This window comes from Mesoplodon densirostris, chromosome 3 (assembly GCF_025265405.1).
Source record: "Mesoplodon densirostris isolate mMesDen1 chromosome 3, mMesDen1 primary haplotype, whole genome shotgun sequence".
NCBI lineage: Eukaryota > Metazoa > Chordata > Mammalia > Artiodactyla > Ziphiidae > Mesoplodon > Mesoplodon densirostris.
In genome coordinates, this window is record NC_082663.1 from 104,407,040 (window position 1) to 104,427,209 (window position 20,170).

Sequence of the window (20,170 nt, forward strand, 5' to 3'; positions counted from 1 at the left end):
TGCCTGAATTGTAAAATTTTTTGTGACCCGAATTCATATCACTGGAAATTTAATTGAGAAAATTATGTTTAATTCCCATAAACACAAACTGGATTGTGTATGTATCTGTATACGTTTACGTGTTTCTAAGTGTTGTATGTTTTTATAGCAGGTGTCTTGCTCAGTGTTCAGGGAAATCTGTAATAGTTAAGACACTATTAGAAAGCTCTCCTACCACTTCTGTACCATTACCACAAATTTATCTTTAGTTTTTTCTTACTTTGTGGAATTCCCAAAGATGGCTCATGGGATCTCTTTGGACTATCAAAGGGTGAATGAGTTTGATTATTGGCTCATCACTCAAAAACTTTGTTCTATTTTTTCACATGTTCTCAAAGATATATTTCAACTCTGCTCATCTCTCATCATCTCTTTAAAACTTTTCTGCCTTGTAGAGATTACATCTGGCTTCATTCTAATATTCCGTAAGTGATCAGTTTACTTACTAGAATTCTGGTAATACATAAGTAAGACAAAAAATTTTACATTATTTTTCATTTACTTCCGGAATTAACTAACTTGATGTGATGAACATTAAGGTAGTTTTACTGTCATGAAGAATTTGCTAGCAGCCTAAGTAAGATCATGCCTGAATCTTGCCCCACTCCAAAATGTTGAATTTATTTATAATTTTTATCCTACCCACTTTCAAAATTTGAAAAGTTATAATATGACACTGGTATAATTGGACTAATGAAATTGTAATTTAAAAATTAATAATAGTGGAAATAAAAGTGCCTTAAATCTGAGCTAATATGATTATTACAATAATTGAATACTATATTTGACTTTGAATGAAGGAAGAAAGGAAAACAATGTGTTCTTTCATTCTCATTATCTGATAAAGAGAAAAATCTTTTTACTAATACAAAAGTATGAGTAAAATTTGCCTTGAGGTTCTTTGTTCTATGGTTCTTAAACCACCTGTTGAACAATGTTTCAAGTATTAGCTTTGCAAGAAATATAAAGACTTTAAATGGCAATTGATAAAATTATCCTCAACAGATACTAAGGACATACCATCAAATGGTTTCTCAGGAAAGACATTTCCAAAATAAGTAGGTTGGTATCTGTTAATAAAATGTATGCCAGCTGACTGGACCTACAGAAAAATCCTCAGATACTCATTATTTCACATGTTCTTTTAATAGGAACTGCACGTTGGAGTCTACATTTGAACTCCTTATCTTTTCACAATTATTATGTATATTATTACAGATCAGACATATAGGTTACCAAGTTGATTTAATTGTGGTGAGCAGCATAAGCGTAAGTTCAAATTCTGTACCTTAGATTATTCATCAGTGACATAGAGATAATAATAGCTCTACCTCATGGTTTTGTTGTGAGAATTTTTAAAAAAGAGTATTTAGCATAGAGGCTGGGGCTTAGGAAGTACTAAATAGTAGAATAATCTATTACTTTTGCAAATTAAGAAACTTGACTAGTATTTTCATCCATCTCTGAGAAGTGAAGTATAGAGATACAGCCAAACGAATGCATTGTGAAATGGGATTTATCTAATTTTATTCTGTATCTTTAGTGAAATCATGTTAATTTACTAACCAGAAGGATAATGCTATACATTTGATACATTTTTCCCACTTAAGAGACTAAGAATAATATTCAAATGCCTTAAAGAGTTTATTTTGAATCTGTTCTTGGCTTTTATGTGTTTTGGAAAAGCTCTTAGGGGAACAAGTATGCCCCCTCCTGCTCCCCTTAGAATCACTGGTAATAAATATGGCTGAGAAGCTTAAACCTAGCACTTTCAGTTTCTTGGCTATTCATTATTCAGCAAATATATATAAATGTCTACTGGGTGCTCGGCACTGTGCTAGGTTCTTTGAATAAAAGGGAGAGTAACAAATATGGTGCCTGTCCCCGTGGAGCTTTCAGTTAATGGGAAAGCTAATAAACAGGCAGTGTGATAAGTGGAGAAAGTACAAGGTGCTATGAGAACATATAGTAGAAGCACCTAACTTGGGTTTAGCAGGTTAAGTTTTCCTGGAAAAAATGGTATTATTTATATTCTATTTTTTCACACATTTTCAGTGAATAATCAGTAGGGCTTAGCAGTCGAAGAAGGTAGAAGGGGTTAAGAAAGGAGTGTACCAGGCAGAGAAAACAACATACCTAAGACTGTGGAGGAGAGACTGACAGATTGAGGAATTAAATGCAATTTGGTCAAGCTGGTACGTATTGAGAAATGAGACTGACAGGTAGGCAGGAGGCAAATCGTGAAGGACCTAAAAGGTCTTGTTATTAAATTTGGACTTTGGTCTGAGGGTATTGGGTAGCCATAAAGAGAATTAGATAGAGAACTAACTTGATTAGGTTAGTATTTACAAAGCTTACTTTTGCTGGAGACTAGATTGAAGGGAGACAAGTCTAAGGCAAGGACACAACTCAAAAGTCCACAGCTGAGGAGAGATGATGGGTAGTGGAGATGAAGAGAAATAAAAGGACTTGAAAGATAATTAGAAGATAGAATTTAGTTGGGTATGGGGGTTGAGGGAAAGGGATGGGTCAGTTATCCCTTTCTGATATTTTCTACCTGGCAAATCAGGATTTCCAAAATTAGGTTTCAAAATGTACCGCTGGCAGCAGATAGTACTAGTCTCTAATTCCACTGTGTTGAGCCTTTCACTGTAACACAGTCCATGGAGCTCGATGCTAACTAAAAATCTGATCCAAAAAAAGCTGAGAGGGCATGGCAAGCAGAGGGAAGAAGACAGCTGTTAAGGGCACTACTATTTTACATGGTATGGGATACCTTCTGATTGTTTGGAAAGCTCCTCTGCTTTGCATTTAAGGAACAATGTGACACTGGGGAAAAAAGGACAGAATCACAAGTGGTGCAGATGTGTTATGCAGCCAGAATAACATTATGAAATGTAAGAATAACATTAATTGTTGTAATAAGCAGTCTGATATTTTAGTCAGTGTCACTTCAGAAATACAGATACAGGTGACGATAACAGAAAAAGAATTAGACAAATGTATCCTGAAACGGTAAGAAAACATATGTGATTAAAAGTCAGAAGAGTAATAGATGTCATATCTGAGTCAGTTCTCCATCATGCTAATTGTTAATGCAGACCTTTCTAAAATGTTTCAGATAACCAGTTTCAGTTTTCTTTATCAAGTCTTTGAAAACACTGAGGTACTAACAAGGAAAAGAATTGAGTGACTAGAACAGTCATATCTTTCTATTCATTGTTTTCTGGGGTACTGAAGTCTGAATAAGAGAGGGAGGTTGTGGAAGGAGAGTAGTTGCTGCCTTTATTACATAAATAATTTCCAGTTCATCTTTTTTATTTAGTTTAGGGAATTCCTTGTTTAGTTATAATTGGGGTAGATCAGCATTACACATTTGTTTCGATATTCTTTTTTTTTTTTTCTGGCAGTAAAGAAAGATTTTAATAACTACTATAGTAGGGAAGAGAATATAGTGTAAACTGAGCTCGCTTTTCCCAAAACAAAAGGCAGGAGACTTTTTAAATGCTGTGGTTTTGTCGACTAAAAATATATATTCACAACCTAAAAGTTTAGAGTTATGTTTAATTTGGCAGGAAGTTTTAGTATGTCAAGCCCAGAAAGCAGCATGTCAAGTAACCCTTAGAGAACTGCTCCAAGGAGGTGATGGGGGGAGCTAGGATAAATAGGAGTTTTGCAACAAAGGGCAGGTAGTGTGAACATCAAAAGATTATTGTTAATTAAAGAAAACCAGATATCTCAAGTTAAGGAATTTAGCACTTTGCCAGTAACATTTACAGTAACATCTCGAAAGACTGAAATACTCAAAGAATAGAGTGCTCTGCTTAATACTTCTGTAAGTGAACTTTAGATTGAGAATCGGTTTTGGTTTCTCTTTGTTGGAAGTCAGTGAGAATGTCACTGGGCCTTTGGATTATCAGTTGGAATATCAAGAATATTAATTGTAACTCTATAGCTTTTAGAATATGTTAGAAAGTTGGTTTCATATAGTTATGTGAACCCTAGCACAGGTCCAATAAACTCTTTGGAAGTTACTCTTTTAACTATATCTTATTTACTAGTGTGCTTTCTTATAGATGACTTTTAGAAAAAGCTGAGTGGGTAAGTAAAATAGATCATATTTTAATATTTCTAATATATTTATTGGATAGATGAAGATCTGGTTAATTAATATATTGTGCCTCTACCGAGCGCTTGGTACCATTCTTCAAGACTCCAAATTAGGAAGATAGTAGTGTAACTAATTTGAATGAATTATATTTGGAAACCGTATTAATTGGCCTTTTGACATGGTTGATCACAAATATACCATGTGTTATCTTTGTACTCAAGTCCATGAGAATGACTTCTTTTGGAATTAGATTGGGCAGGCAGTCATTAAATGGACCATTGTTTTTCTCCCACGCTTAGCTGCACGCTGTTTCCCCACCGCCTCCCCTTCAACTCTGATACAGTGATAGTAAAACTTGGCCTAGTTGCCTTTTTTATAAACCTCTTAAAACAAGAATTGCACTAAGTTTCTTATCAAGTGGAAATAACAGAAATTTTCTTTAAGAACAAGAACAGCAGCAACAAAAACCCTGAATTTTCTTTTGAAATGTCAAACCTCAAGGCATCTGTGATTTTTAGATATACTTTCGTTAAGGAGCCTGATAAACACTAATATTTCAGAGACGCTTATGTTCTAGTGTGAGTTATAATTCTAGAAATGTCACCTAAATGGAATCATTCTTCAAAAATTGGCTTACATAAATAAGCCAATATTGACACATTATTTATAATATTATGTCTTTGTTTCTTCCTCTAAAATCTGTTTGCAAAAAGACCACTAGTTTTCTTAAGTGGAAACAATTTTAATGCTGTGATACATTCTCACATCACTACTTTTAAGTTGGTCAGCTTCACGGAACTCTGTCACCACATTGATTCTCTTCTGACCCTGGGATATTGGCCTTTACTCAGAGGGTTAGGGAATCTGGGAAGCCCAGGGAAAATTACATTAAAAAAATTCATAAAGTCAGATGTTACTTCCTTTTGATCTGGTTCTGATCAGCCAGGAAGAATGAAACTTGAAACATTTCACTAAAATAAAGACTGTTAAAGTCACTTATGACTGTCTGTGAAGTGACATAAATCAGATTTTGTCATTATAATGCATATATAGTTACTGTTGCTGGAAATTTAGAGTACTTGAGTTTCAAATTTTCATTTGTGCTGCTTAAGTAGGGAAAGACACTTTTGGGGAGCTACCTATAAGTTGAGGGGCCTCCCTCCACCTATTTAGGGCTATTGAACAAAAGTGGGAAAAGAAACCCATTGAATAATTATTGTTAAGGAAAGAACAATGGAAATTGTTCAGTGAACTGTTTCGATTATCCACACTACATGCAAGACACTCTGCTAGTTAAAGGTGGTGGAGAATACAAGAGTATAGGATAAGAATTCTGCTTTCTAATTCCTTTCCAGTTCATTGCAGAGGCTCTGACATTTAAAAAATTAAGAATAAAGAACCCAATTATATTCAGTAATTACAACAAATAAGTATGTTTTAATGTGTTCAGAAAGAGGGAGAGTTTTAAGAGAAAAAATTGACACAGGGCCACAGAGATCAATAGAATGACAGAAAGGAGGAAGCAGGTGCCACAGAAGCAGAGAGGGCGACTTAGACATAGGAGTATTCCTCCCATTGGATTGCCTCTAAAGATGATGAAGGCAGTTTTATATTTTCAGCTGTAGGCACAAATGCATTTCTAAGTACTTACTTGTTCCATATAGGATATATATAAATCATGACTTAATCTAGATACATTGATTGATTTCTGTTTATTCTTCTTGAGTTGGTGGGGAGAGAGCATATTTCTCCAAACTAGACTGTTAAGTCCACATGGGCAGGGATGTTCGTCTCTCTTGTTTACTATGGTATTCCAAGTTCCTAGAGCAGTGCCTGACGTGTTGTAGCCTCTTAGAACTTAAGTTTTAGAAATATGGGCTTCCGTAAATGGAAGTCTTAAGTCTAGTAGTCACCTGTCAACTCTGATGCTTAGGCCCTTGTTACATTATAAAGAGATCAGATAGAGAAAGCATTAAAAATGATTCTTAGATTTTTGAGCCTGGAGGTCTGGGAAGAGGCTAGGGCTTTAATAGAAATAGGAAGTATAGGGAAAGTAACAGATTTAAAAGGGAGTATGATAAATTTGGTTTTAGAAATACTGAGTGAGGTGCCAAACTTGGTCTAGCTAACTGGCCATGTGGGTGAGTGGTTAGGCTCAGGGAATCCTTTACATAGAGATGACAGTTGAAGCCACACTTTAGGTCAGACTGACAGTAATAATGATGGCCACCATTTGTTGAACTCTTACTATATGCCAGTCACTGCGCTTTATATATTAATTTCATCTCATCCTGATATCAACCTTATTAAATGGATACTTATGTTTCCAATTTCATAGTTGAGAACACTGAGGTTTAGCCAGGTAAGATGTCTTTCCAGGGTCACATAGCTGGTAAGTGGTAGAACTAGGTTTTGAATCTAGATTCGTCTTACTCCAAAGTTATTAGCTGGTGCCAAGTCATAGGGAGATGTGCAGGCAAATGAAGACTGAACAAAGACTATTAACATATTTTCTAGGAATCATTGGCAACCTTCAAATAAACTCTTATTTGAGTTCTGATGTAGGGACAGAGTGTAGATTGGGAGGAGTTAAGGAATAAATGGAGAATTTTATAGAAATAGAAGTGGGAAATTAAGACAATAGTTTTCAAGAAGTTTGGAGGAAAACAAGAGATAAGACAGTAAGGTCACTTTGTAAGACCAAGAGAATTTGGGAGTTTTGTTATGGTTTTTATCTTGCTTTAAGATTTCATACATGCATGCATGTATTCATTTATTTCAACAAGTATTTATTGATTGCCTATTCTGTGCCAGATAGAGTGGGGAAATCTCTTGGGGAACAACACAAGGATCTTGCTGTTATGGAGCTTAATTTTAATGGAGATGGGGGTGGGTATCAAGAAACACATCAATCAGTCAATCAGAAAAACATCAACATGGATAAATGCTATACAAAGAATTAAAAGTGAAGTATAACATGTAAGAGTGTGTCTTCATGGAAGTTCTAGCTTGTATGTTGGAAAAGTCCTGTTTTAGAGATGTTCTCTGAGAATCTGAAAGGTAAGAAGACAGACAATAAGCAAGAAGAGAATTCCAGGGAGTGAGAATAGATAGTGCCAAGGCCTTAAGGTGGAAATAACCTTGACATTGGTTGGAGGCTAGTGAGCAAAGGGCAAGTGCTATGAGATCAGAGAGGTAGGCAGGATTCAGATCTTGTGGGGCTTTGTAAATTGGAGTAAAGAGTATGGATGTTTATTTTAAATGAAACCAGGAAGTTGACATTAGAAGAGCTTTAAGCAGAGAATTATGTGTTATCTAATTTACATCTTAAAAGGAGCACCTTGGTTGTTGTGTAGACAATCCATTAATGGGAGGTGGACACGGGTAAAAGCAGACCAATAATAGGTTTTTGCTCTTCTTCACTGAAGAGATAATGTGGTCTGGACTGCAGATCTGGTAGTCATAGAGTGGGGAGGACCGATTAGGTTTGGGGGGTGTGTCAGGGGAGGATTTAAGCGGATCTGCTGATGGTTTAAGTCAAAGAGTGGAATCACAGTAACTTCTGGATTTGGAGCTTGAACAACTGGGTGAATGAATGGGCAACATGAGAGTGAGACCTGAGCATGATTACTGATTGAAATGAAGGATCCATTGGAAGGAACAATATTGAAGTTTCCAAAGGAAGTAATTCATGATGTAGCAAGGTACCAAAAGATATTGGCACACAAGAGGGAACTGATTGCGTTAGCCTTAAAAACCAGAGGACAGATCTCAAGATGAAAAGGAAGTAAGTTGCAAAGCAAATAATGAGTGACCTTATCTTTAATAAAATGTAGACCTATTAGTATATTCAGTTATGAACAACTGCATACTAATTGTTTTGTGTTCCTCATATTAACTTTCTAATTTAAATACTTTATGTTTATCATTGTATAACCTATTACTTTGTGTGTGTGTGTGTTTGTGTGTATGTGTGTATGTGTATTTTTTCTTTTTTGCAGGTTGTAAGTTCTACAAATGGAGAATTAAACACAGATGACCCTACTGCAGGACGTTCAAATGCACCTATCACAGCCCCTACGGAAGTAGAAGTGATGGATGAAACCAAGTATGTATTGGTTTTGCCTGATTTAGTAACTTTTTTTTCTTAAACTGTGCATGTTTGAGATTTATAGTCATTACAGTTATTTAAGGAAATTTTTTTCAAGGAATAGATGCATGCAAAACAAGTGGTATGTTTAATTATTTTAATCACTAAGTTTAAAATAGAGCTATTTCAGTAGATGTTTTAATAATACAAAAATAGTTATTTAAGAACTATGCTCAAATTCTTATTTAGAGTTAACAGCATTTTTTTATTTTTAGGAATGTAGATGCATGAAAGTTATTGCTATACTATAGATGCTCATTTTTTCTGTAAACATATGAATAAATAATTTTGTATGCTGCATGTATTAATATTAGTTTTAAGTTACTTTTTTTTGTTAAAGTAAATTATAATAGTTCTGCTTGGAAAAAAATTAAGCTTGAAAAACAATGTGATAATTTCAATGTGGGCAGTTTCTGATGATCTCTCTTTCTCTCTCTCTCTTTTTCCTTGTATTTTTTTTGTGTTTAGCTGCCAGAAAGTGTTGAACATGTGGTGAGTTCTCAAGTGTAGGCAGGCAGAAATAGCTCCGTTGACTGTAATTTCAAAGATTTAGCACCATTTTGTGTTTTTTAAAAACAAACTTTTCAACATAGAAATTATAATTGGTAAAAGTTGTCCAAAAGTATTTGATGTCATTTACATTAGCTCTGAAAAGCAAGAAATAATTGAGGAGCTCTTTTGCCTGCTGCAACTTTTTTGCTTCAAGTGACATAGATTTGGGGGCACTTTTTTATTGAGTAGATGATACACCAACCTTGCTTGCGCTTATGTATTTGTTTTGTAACACAGGCTTTATTTGCTATTTTAAATAGAAAGGCAAGTTTTTGAGTTAAGCTTTCTTTTTTTCCTGTTTGTAATTGTTAAATACCCATAGCAATAGTATCACTAAACCAGTATTTCACTTACTAATTATATTGCCATTGAATACACATGGTATACATTGATAAATTTCATGATAAACTATAGTGAGAGAGTGTTATGAATAATCCTCATCTAAATAGTTCCTGCTAATTACAGATATTATGAAAAATAATATTCTTATCTGTTGCAATAATGTTGAATTTAAACTATTTTCTTGCCCTTGCCTTTAGTTATAATGCTGTGTTTAAAATGCTTCGCTCAATTTCAGGACAAATTTTGAGTCAGCCTTGGAGTGAATAAAGACAGTTGTTTAAATTAGTAAATTTTGGAACAGTTACTCATCTACTCATATCCAAAGGGAACCTTACATAAGTGCTCATTTGCTGGCTGCAAGATGAGGAAACGTTTGTGGATATTTCTTTTTAAAGAGTAATGATCAAATGTCCATTTTAACCAGTTTGACTGTGGAATTTATTCATGGTCAGTATGACTTAGTTTGGTGGATTTCAGGATATAATTAGTCAGCTACATACTTTTGTATTTTTACGTCAGAAATAAAAGCAACAGTATATATGTGCTTGTGCAATCTTAAGCAGAGTTATAAAGGTGGGTGGCATGTGGCAGATAAGAATGCACATAGCCTTTGCAATTAAACGTAGGTTGTAGAATCCTACTTCTGCCACTGTTTGTTTCCTTCATCAAGCTTGTTTCTTTTCCTGTAAAATGAGGCTAATAATAGCTGCCTCATAGGTTGTTGAGAAAATTAAATGTGATAAAGCACAGGTATTTTGTCTGGCACATGGCAGGTGCTCAGTTGCCATTATCACACCTATCTGTTTCTCCGCTTCCAGCTGCCAGTGACCTCTCATCTGTGCTCTTCCCAGGCTTGTGCCTCTTCCGTCAGTGTTCTGTATTTTTACCTTCACACCACTCTTCACTGAAACTGGCTCTTCTGTGTTCGCATCCTCTGAGAGACCTGCTTTCCACCAAATCTATTACATTTTTCCATGTATTCATTCAACAGTTACACTGCTTGGATTTCAGAAATATCTGATACTATCCTTGCCCTTAAGTAGATCATACTCCAGCGGGGGTAATTGCAGTTGTTTTAGCATTTATCAATGTATGATAAATACTATGAAAAAGATATGAAAAATCCGTTAGAGCTTGTAAAGAAAATGAGTGTTTACTGACAGGATAGTCAGAGAATGCTTTTTTGGAGGGGGCTTTGAAGAATGAGTAATAATTTATTTAGCTGAGATGGGCGTGTGTGTGTGTATTTATGGTTTGGGTTTTTATCTGTAGGTGTTGGAAGATGAGAAAAAGGAAAATGGTGGGAAGGCTCTTCCTGAAGTGAGGTTCTCTTTTGCATAGAGCGTCAAGTCTAGATCACTTGGCAAGGCACCAGGCCCTTCATGCCTTTCATGGTCTGGCTCCTGCCTGTCTTTCCCAGCCTCATTTTCCATTCTGAAGTCTGTGTTCCGTCAGTTCCTTAAGTCGGCCATTGATATGTTATTCTCTTTATCTATCTCTCACTTCTTGAAACTTCTTGGATTTCTTAAAAACAAGGTCTTTTTTATCTTAAGATCCCCAAGACCTCAACAAATTATTACTAAATAATTGACTACATAATGTAGTGTATCCATACAATGGACTATCAGTTAACAGTATAAAAAATGAAATTGAAAACATGATGCTAAGTGACACAAGCCAGACATAAAAGGCCACGTATTATATGATCCATTTACATGAAATATCCAGAATAAGCAAATATATAGAGACAGAAAATAGACAGTGATTGCCTCCGGCAGCTTTGAGGAAGATGGGAGTGACTGCTGATAGGTTATATGGTTTCTTTATGGGGTGAAGAAAATGTTTTGAAGTTAAGTAGCGGTGAGGGCTGCAAAACTCTTTGAATATATTAAAAACCACTGAATTGTACACTTTTAAAAGGTGAATTTAATGATGTGTGAATTATATCTGAATAAAGCAGTTATTTAGAAAAATGGATAGCAATCCATGATTTCAGTGAAGCTTTATTCCAGATGGGTTACAGAAATCCTCAGAACTTCCCTAACTCTCCACTAGTTAAAAACTCTTTTAAAACACACATTTTGTCTTGTCTTTAATCAGGGTTATTCTGACATTCCTACAGGCTTATTATTGCATTCCTTATATCCTCTTAGTCTGTGATTAAGAAATGTGAGCATGATTTCTTTTTCTGAATTGCATCTAACGCTTCTCTTCTCTCTTCCACCATTTTATGGGTAGCTAGAGACCTCCTTAGAATTCTTTTTCAGAATTTGTTTCCTACTTCCTTCTTTTCTTCTTACCTCTGATTGACAGAGATCCCTCTCACCCCATCTCATTACTAGAATGTATTCTACAACGGATATTTTAGAGTCTCATGTTTCCTAGAATAGTACCTCATGGGGTAAATGTATGATTTCCAAGTGATGGAAAATAGTCTCTTCCCCCAAGATAAAGTGGCTCCTTAATTAGTAATGAGATTTTGCCTTACCATTTTTTACTGTAGTGGAGAATTTTTTTTTTAAGGCAGGTGATACAAATGATAGCACCCTCATCATTTCTTCCAGGAATTTAGGAGAACAAGGCTTCCTTTAAGTTTAGTTATTGAGTTTTTAAGTATTGTGAAGTCATCTTTTTTCCTTTGTTTCTCTGTTTCTCTTTTTTCCCCCTTTCCATCATTTACTGAACAGTATTGTGTGTTTGGTAATATGATGATTATAAAGATAAGTCAAAGCCCTTTTGTTCCATTAGAGAAGATAGTAAGTACACCAGTGACTTTTACATAGTGGTTCTCACCCTGGCTTCATGTCACAATCATCTGGGGAGTTTTAAAAATATGCCAATACTTAAGCTGTACTTTCTGAGTGGTAGGGTCTGGTTACCAGTATTTTGAAAATGCCTTGAAGCCGATTCTAAGGAGCAACCAGGATTGAGAATCACTGGTCTAAAGCAAGGTATTATAGGATTAGCAGTATGGAGTTCAGAGACTGGAGTATGCACTTCTAGCTGAAGATCGGGAAGTCTTCGTGGGTAAGGATACATTTGCAGTAGTTTTCAAAGATGAGTATGATTTGGCAAGGTAATGGGGGTCAGAGAGAAGAAGAGGTTGAGCAACACTGTGGAGCAAGGAAAGAATGGGTTAGTTTGAGTAGTAACCTGTGCACATGGAGAGTGTGAATATATTAATGGGAACTGAGATAGGCTAAGTGCCCAATCTCCAAGGGCCTTTAGTAGCAAGGTAAAATATAAATAAATTGGACATGATCTTTCTTAGCACAAGAAAACATGCTGTGGGTTTTAAGCCAAGAAATGGTATAATCAGATTGAATCTTAAGAAAATTAATTCAGCAGTTTGAGACTTACATTGCTTCCTGGGGTTCCTCAGATTGCAGAAAATCTCCATTCCCTCCTTCCCTCCCTCCCTCCCTTCCTCCCTCCTTTCCTTCCTTCCTCCTAAAGTACAGGCTGCCTGGTAAGGAAGGCTGATGGAGGATGAGACTGAGAGGAGAGTAAAAATAGGTTGGAACCAAATTTTAAAAGCTGTGTGGACTTAATGCCTCAGACAGTGGAGAACCATTGCTGAGATTTAAGAGGAAAAGGGCATGGCCATATTATGATGGGGGAAGTTTGGATGGCAGATTGGAGAGAGGAGGGTCTTACACTAGAAGTCAGTTAAAAGGCTCTTGGCCGTGGTGGAGACAAGAAGTTATGAACTAAGCCAGCATGAGAGGGTGGGGAGACTTTAAAAGTCATTTCAGACTTGAAGAACTAATTGCACATGGATGGAGAGGAAGAAATTGAAGGTGAGGATGGGTCTGCAAGTTCTTAGTTAGAGTAGTTACATGGTCTTGCTCTCTGATCTAAACTTACTAGCCTAACCAAACAGTTTCTCATTTTTATAATCGAGAGACCTAAAGAAATGAAATTACACTCCAAGTTTTAAGGGGAAAAATCCTTTGTCAATGCACTAAAGTTTAGATGTCATGAAAGATATTTTCGGTATACTCATCAACCAGACAAGGAGAGGCTAGGTTCTGGAGTCCTAAGTGGGTGGGGTCTGGCAGGTACCAACAGTCCCTCAACCGGAGGATGAGCCAGTGAGTCATTGTAGGGACAGCTAAGAACTTCAGATCCAATAAACCCACACACATATGGTCACCTTATTTTTGATAAAGGAGGCAAGGATGTACAATGGAGAAAAGACAGCCTCTTCAATAAGTGGTGCTGGGAAAACTGGACAGCTACATGTAAAAGAATGAAATTAGAACACTCCCTAACACCATACACAAAAATAAACTCAAAATGGATTAAAGACCTAAATGTAAGGCCAGATGCTATCAAACTCTTAGAGGAAAACATAGGCAGAACACCCTATGACATAAATCACAGCAAGATCCTTTTTGACCCACCTCCTAGAGAAATGGAAATAAAAACAAAAATTAAAAAATGCGATCTAATGAAACTTAAAAACTTTTGCACAGCAAAGGAAACCATAAACAAGACGAAAAGACAACCCTCAGAATGGGAGAAAATATTTGCAAATGAAGCAACTGACAAAGGATTAATCTCCAAAATTTACAAGCAGCTCATGTGGCTCAACATCAAAAAAACAAACAACCCAATCCAAAAATGGGCAGAAAATCTAAATAGACATTTCTCCAAAGAAGATATACCAATTGCCAACAAACACATGAAACGATGCTCAACATCACTAATCATTAGAGAAATGCAACTCAAAACTACAATGAGGTATCACCTTACACCAGTCAGAATGGCCATCATCAAAAATCTACAAGCAATAAATGCTGGAGAGGGTGTGGAGAAAAGGGAACCCTCTTGCACTGTTGGTGGGAATGTAAATTGATACAGCCACTATGGAGAACAGTATGGAGGTTCCTTAAAAAACTAAAAATAGAACTACCATACAACCCAGCAATACCACTACTGGGCATATACCCTGAGAAAATCATAATTCAAAAAGAGTCATGTACCACAGTGTTCATTGCAGCTCTATTTACAATAGCCAGGACATGGAGGCAACCTAAGTGTCCATCGACAGATGAATGGATAAAGAAGATGTGGCACATATATACAATGGACTATTACTCAGCCATAAAAAATACCGAAATTGAGTTATTTGTAGTGAGGTGGATAGACCTAGAGACTGTCATACAGAGTGAAGTAAGTCAGAAAGAGAAAAACAAATACTGTACGCTAACACATATATGTGGAATCGTAAAGAAACTGGTTCTGAAGAACTTAGGGGCAGGGCAGGAATAAAGACGCAGACGTAGAGAATGGGAGAATGAACTTGAGGACACGGGGAGGGGGAAGGGTAAGCTGGGACAAAGTGAGAGACTGGCATGGACTTATATATACTACCAAGTGTAAAATAGATAGCTAGTGAGAAGCAGGGAGATCAGCTCGGTGCTTTGTGACCACCTAGTGGGGTGGGATAGGGAGGGTGGGAGGGAGATGCAAGAGGGAGGAGATATGGGGATATATGTATATGTATAGTTGATTCACTTTGTTATAAAGCAGAAACTAACACACCATTGGAAAGCAATTATACTGCAGTAAAAATGATAAAAAAAAAATGTAAAATCAAGAAGAAACTTTATTTTAAATTAAAAAAAAAACCCAAACTTCAGATCCAGACAGAGGAACATACTTCAGTTTCTGGGTAAACTTTTGAGAAGAAAGTATATGACATAAATCCAGGAAGACAAGCCATATTCTCCAAGAAGAAAAGGGCAATCAATAACGGGAAATGGTGGTGTGATGTCAATAGGAAAACCTTGGCTATTATCATCTTTGTTTTCTACAGAGTTTAGGACATTGACCCATCATGATTTCTTGTTTCCTACCTAAACAGTATTTCAAGCAACAGCCTTAATGTTCATCAGAAGCAGAACTTAACATTTATTCCCAAATGATTTAAGACTAGAGGTGTGGCTTCAAAGCTTCTAGGCTAGCCACCAAATGATCAGGTCAGAAGTATGAACCTGACTTGTGAGGGCGTATTGGCTCACTGGAACCACACAAGGAATAATCAACAAAGAGCCAAGAAAAAGAGAATCATTGACAAGAACATGATTTAAATGTCTGGTCAGCTTATTCTTTCCCCAAGGTAGTTGTCAGTAGCCTAGATCTGAGGAGACCCCACATGAGGTATGAAATAGTGGATACGAAAATGTAGCCACTGAGCAGCAAGGAGAGAAAATATCCTTGAAAATTGTAAAGGTGTGAGTTATTTTCTAAGACCAGATAATTTAATTTATTGATAAAATAACTTGCTCACGTCATCTGTGAAAACTTCTCTATGTGCTGATTCCTAGAATCTGTGCTGTTACTTGCAGTTGTTGTTTCCGATACCACCTGCGCCCCAACTGTACCAAGTTAAAATTACATGGTTTCTTTTTACGCATTTGCCTGCTGTCGTATGAACTGATGACATGGTGTCCACTCAGTATCTCCAGTAGTCAGCTTATTGCATCCAGGACGAGACCTCATATTTCAAATGGAGACGCAGGAGGGTGACCTGGCAGTTGGATCTAGAAAGCAGTGCTGCTTGTGATTCAGAGTCCTTTAAGAATTTGGTGCAAATCATCTCTCTCCAGAAAAGCTTCCACGGGCACTAAAATCTGTATTTTGTAAGGTTTCACTAGGGTCTGTGGCCCAAGGGTAAGAACTTTAGCTTTAGAACATGCTTTAGAATTTTGACCAGGTTCTTACTCTAGAAGTTAGTTGCATTTATGAGGCAAATCATTCATTAATTCAATAGGTATTAAATGAGTACCAATTTTGTGCCCATTTGTGGGATGTATCTGTGAGCAAGACCTTAGGAAACTTACATTCTATGTGGAGGTAGATAATAAATAAATAAATAAAATAAATTCAGATTAGTACTATGTACTGAGAGGAAAATAACATGGTCATGTGTCAGAGTGGCCATATGCGAGAAACTGTTTTAGACTGAGTGCCCAGGGCAATTGAGATGAGACCTAATTCATTAATCACTAAGACTATAAATCAGCTGTTTTGATAATGACTTTTAAGAAGTCAGCCACACGGTTAATATCAATTTCCTTCTTAACTGCTGTAAGTATATCATATTTTGAGAGCATCTCTGTTCTCTGTACTTGGATGCATTCATATTGCATAAAGTAATGCTGTCCTCTGGTGGTAGTCAGTTTAATAGCATGCCAGCTCTACTTGGGCAAATGGCAAATCTATTTCAAGGGTATACTCTATTCAGTGGGATTTATTTCTAAAACATAGATGTCTTTTTTAGATTGCTTTTGATTTTAAAAGTTCTCTACAATTATAATGCATTTGAAGATCTTATTTAATCTTAAATAAATGCTTGGAGTAGTTTTCTGTGTTCAACAATACTTACACAATGGAAGGAAAGATTACCTAGGAAATAGGAAGCACTCAACTCTCAGAACTGAAAGCAGATTAATGGTAAAAAATAAATCAGACAAAGTGAAGTGCTAATTCAAGTGTGGTAAAGCTGAGACTTGAACTTGTTCATCAAAACATCTATGATATTCAATTCCCCATTCCAAAAGGCTTATGTATATCTTACAACACTTTATTAGTAGAAAACTTTTAAAAAGAATATACTTTGGAATTTGAAAAGACAAATGACATTATTTAGGAACAGTGAACATTGTTAATACAACTTTATATTAAACAATAAAATTCCATTGATATATGACCATATTCTTAAATTTAATATTCTAATTATTTGGTCTTTCTTTTAAATACCAATTTTTTAATATTTTGTTTTTTACAATATGGACATTTTCTAACTCTTTTCTAAGTTTTTAATTGAAAGGTTCCTTTTAGAATAATGATTTTATCTCCTAGTAGTTTTTTGTTTTGCTTTTTTATTTTAGAAAATATACATAACAGATTTGAGAAAGTATTAGGTACCTAACAGAAAAATTTGACTTACTTCTCTAAGTCTAGGAAAAATATATTGTGCCTAGAGTCTTCTGTTACAGTGGTGTCTCTTTTTAAGGCCCTTGATTGAGTAATTTATTTCCATTCTTTCTGGTAGTTACCTCAATAAGAGTAAAACCCGTCAAGATTGATAACGGCACATATTTCTAGTTGAATCTTTATCAGCTGATATATACAATTTTGAATTATTCACATTCCATGGTCTAGTCATTATGTACTACTTGAATGTAATTTAAAAATGCAATTGTGTAATTTGGTTTTGAATGCCCCATAGTGATTTCATAATTATGGCATAAATCCCAATAAATGGTCTGAAATTATTTTTGACTAAAGATAATGTGAGTGGAGAGTATGTAATTTAACTGGACAGTGTGGATTTTTGTTTACATTTATTTCACAGAAATAATGATATCTAGCCTTTATTTCATCTTCCATGATCTTTTGCTGGATAGGACACCTGAAGCTCCATGGTCTCTTTTATTTTATGCTTAGCTTGAAAATGTTGAGTTAATATTGTTTTTGAAGGTGGGCTGGTAAGAATTAAAGGAACATCTTTGTAAGGACTTCAGTGGGGGAAAAAAAAAAAGGAGCCTCTCTATATGTGATACTTTGATATTCTGATAGATTGACTTTCTTTTAGGTATGGAAGGGGGAAATGGCCAGACCTTTATTTGAAGGAACGCTAGACTTTTAGAATATATATACATGTGTGTGTATTTGTTTTGTTAGTTGCTGATCAGTGATTTTCATTTAGCTTTCAGTTCATACCAACCTCAGCATTGCTCTACATGTGTTGCATCTTCTCATGACTAGGAGAATTTACTGTGAGAAAAACTAGTTCTCTCAAGGATCATGTCTATGTTTTTTCCACCTAGGAGTAAAAACCAGATACTTCTTAAATAGACTACAAAAACTGAATCAGTTTTCAATTGCAAAACTGAATCACCTTGATTATGCTATTTTAAATATTAAGCATATTTTTACCTTAATTAAAATAACTTATGATAAGCTTGACCTTCTTTAACCTGTAAAGAATTAAAAGTGCCAATCTTAGCATTCTTATTCTATTTAATGTATTTTCTCTCTTCGACTTCGTAAATATGATGGAAAATGTTTGTTGAAGAGTGTTTTGGGGATTTATCTTTTTAGTTTTGGAATCTAAACTAATTCTTAGTGAAAATAAAATCCCCAAATTAGGCTCATTATTGCTTTTCTAACAATGGCTTCAACAATCATATATGAATACCAGGAAAAAAGGGAAAGAATACATAAGATGAACTTTATATAACAGCATGCCATTGCCAGAAATTAGTATCTAAAATAGAATGTGATGGATCAGTTGGGGTTCAGAACTTTATGGCTTTTTAGTTAGTCTTCGTGCAGAGCCTTTTCAGTTTAGTGGCTCCTTTTAATGTTGCATAGAATGTTTTGCTATTCTAAAAAGGCACACTGATGAAATGATAGTAACAACTCTGCCATCGTTTCACTAATATATATGCTTCATTGGTATGTTCACTGTTTATGTTGCACTAGCCCGTGGCTTTCTATGACATTTAAGTTAATATGATAGATGCAGCCTTACTTTGCAACATTTTAGTATTTTTATAATAAAAGGAGTATTTCCCTCCATCTGCAGGTGCTGCTGTTTTTTCAAACGAAGGAAAAGGAAAACCATACAGCGCCACAAATGACTCTGGACACAGACAGATCATGGGGAGTTACTTACATGTTCATCTGCTGTCTTGTGATTAAAATCATCTCTGTAGTGACCACATATATTTTCAAGGACTCACTGTTAGAAACAAAAATGTCATACTTTCATACTTCATTTTGTGGTTGTCTTACATTCGTATTTTTTTCTAATTTAACTTTTATGGAAGCTTTAAAGTTTTGTCAAAACATGAGTGCTTTGCCCATCATTGAATGGAATGGACCAATGAGGTGGTATTGATGAATTACAGTTCTGTAGAACATTTTTCAGAAGCTCTCCTCCTGTTGTAGAAAGCAGTACAGGATCTTAAATGTCAACCAGTTATATACCTAATCTGATTTTTATAACTTCTGTAAGAGAATAATCAAAGAGGAATTTTCTCCCCAGTGGATAATGCAACAGAGAAAACAGAGTTGCCCAAATATTTAAAAGAAGTTATCCCTTGAGAAGATCATTATCTGTGTGACATCTGCATTGATTTCACTGTTACTGTCGGTACTGCTATTCATGAGTCATACTAACATTCTCTCTGTGAAATCATGGTACAGTTACTGCCCAGAGGTACTGAGGAAAAAGCTCTATGGGTTTGGCAGATGGTAGTGGTAAAATGAATCACAAGTAGTGTGGTAAATATGAGCTCTGCTTTTGTTGCACCACTATGTGAAGTACAGTGTTGTCAAAGTGGCAAAAGCGCTTATTTTTTAAAAATGCAAAATATTTGTATAATGTAACTTTATGCTTCCAGATAGTAATGTATGTTAGACAGCAAGAAATGAATACTTTGAGAAATGATATATGTTGGAGTTTTTTGAAAAATACACTAAGGAGAAGGAATAAATGTGAATCTCACCACATCATATGAGGCTGAAGTCTAAGGAGATCCCACTGAACCTGCTGCTGAACGATTACATTCTCCTTAAGCAGAAAACTTTGGATGTGCCACACAATGGTGTCTGTTTATTAATTATTTGCCCTTTGATTTAAAAAAAAGACCCTCAGCAATAAAAACGGGGTCACTTTATTGCCCTCTGCGCACATTAGTCTCTTGTATTCAACTTTGCTGGTTCTCTGGAATTTTCCTACTTTTTAGCATAATTTTGATGATTGAAAACTATTTTGGAGAGGATGGGTCAGGTGCTTTGTCCCCATAGTCTTTTGAAGTGCCTGCATATGAACAAAGTAATGGTTCTGTAAAAAAAGGAAACCCATTCCACTTTTCAAGTATGCTTTGTTTTAAGCCATGAAGACACAGGTATACTTTTGTCACATTCTACTAGCCAGAATTTGCAAAGAGAGT

General features: G+C 35.6%; 1 protein-coding gene across 6 annotated transcripts in view; it reads left to right on the forward strand.

Annotated features, from left to right (window-relative positions):
- Nucleotides 1-19,894, forward strand: part of CSNK1G3 (casein kinase 1 gamma 3) — a 124,395-nt gene extending 104,501 nt beyond the window's left edge. For 5 of the 6 annotated variants that reach the window (XM_060093288.1, XM_060093292.1, XM_060093290.1 and 2 more), the window contains 3 exons: nucleotides 8,152-8,258; nucleotides 8,769-8,792; nucleotides 18,799-19,894. In XM_060093288.1, coding sequence (XP_059949271.1) covers nucleotides 8,152-8,258; nucleotides 8,769-8,792; nucleotides 18,799-18,853 — 186 coding nt within the window. In that variant the 3' untranslated portion in view covers nucleotides 18,854-19,894. The remainder of the gene's footprint in view (nucleotides 1-8,151; nucleotides 8,259-8,768; nucleotides 8,793-18,798) is intronic. The other variant, XM_060093291.1, reaches the window with a different exon arrangement.
- Nucleotides 19,895-20,170: the final 276 nt, after the last annotated feature.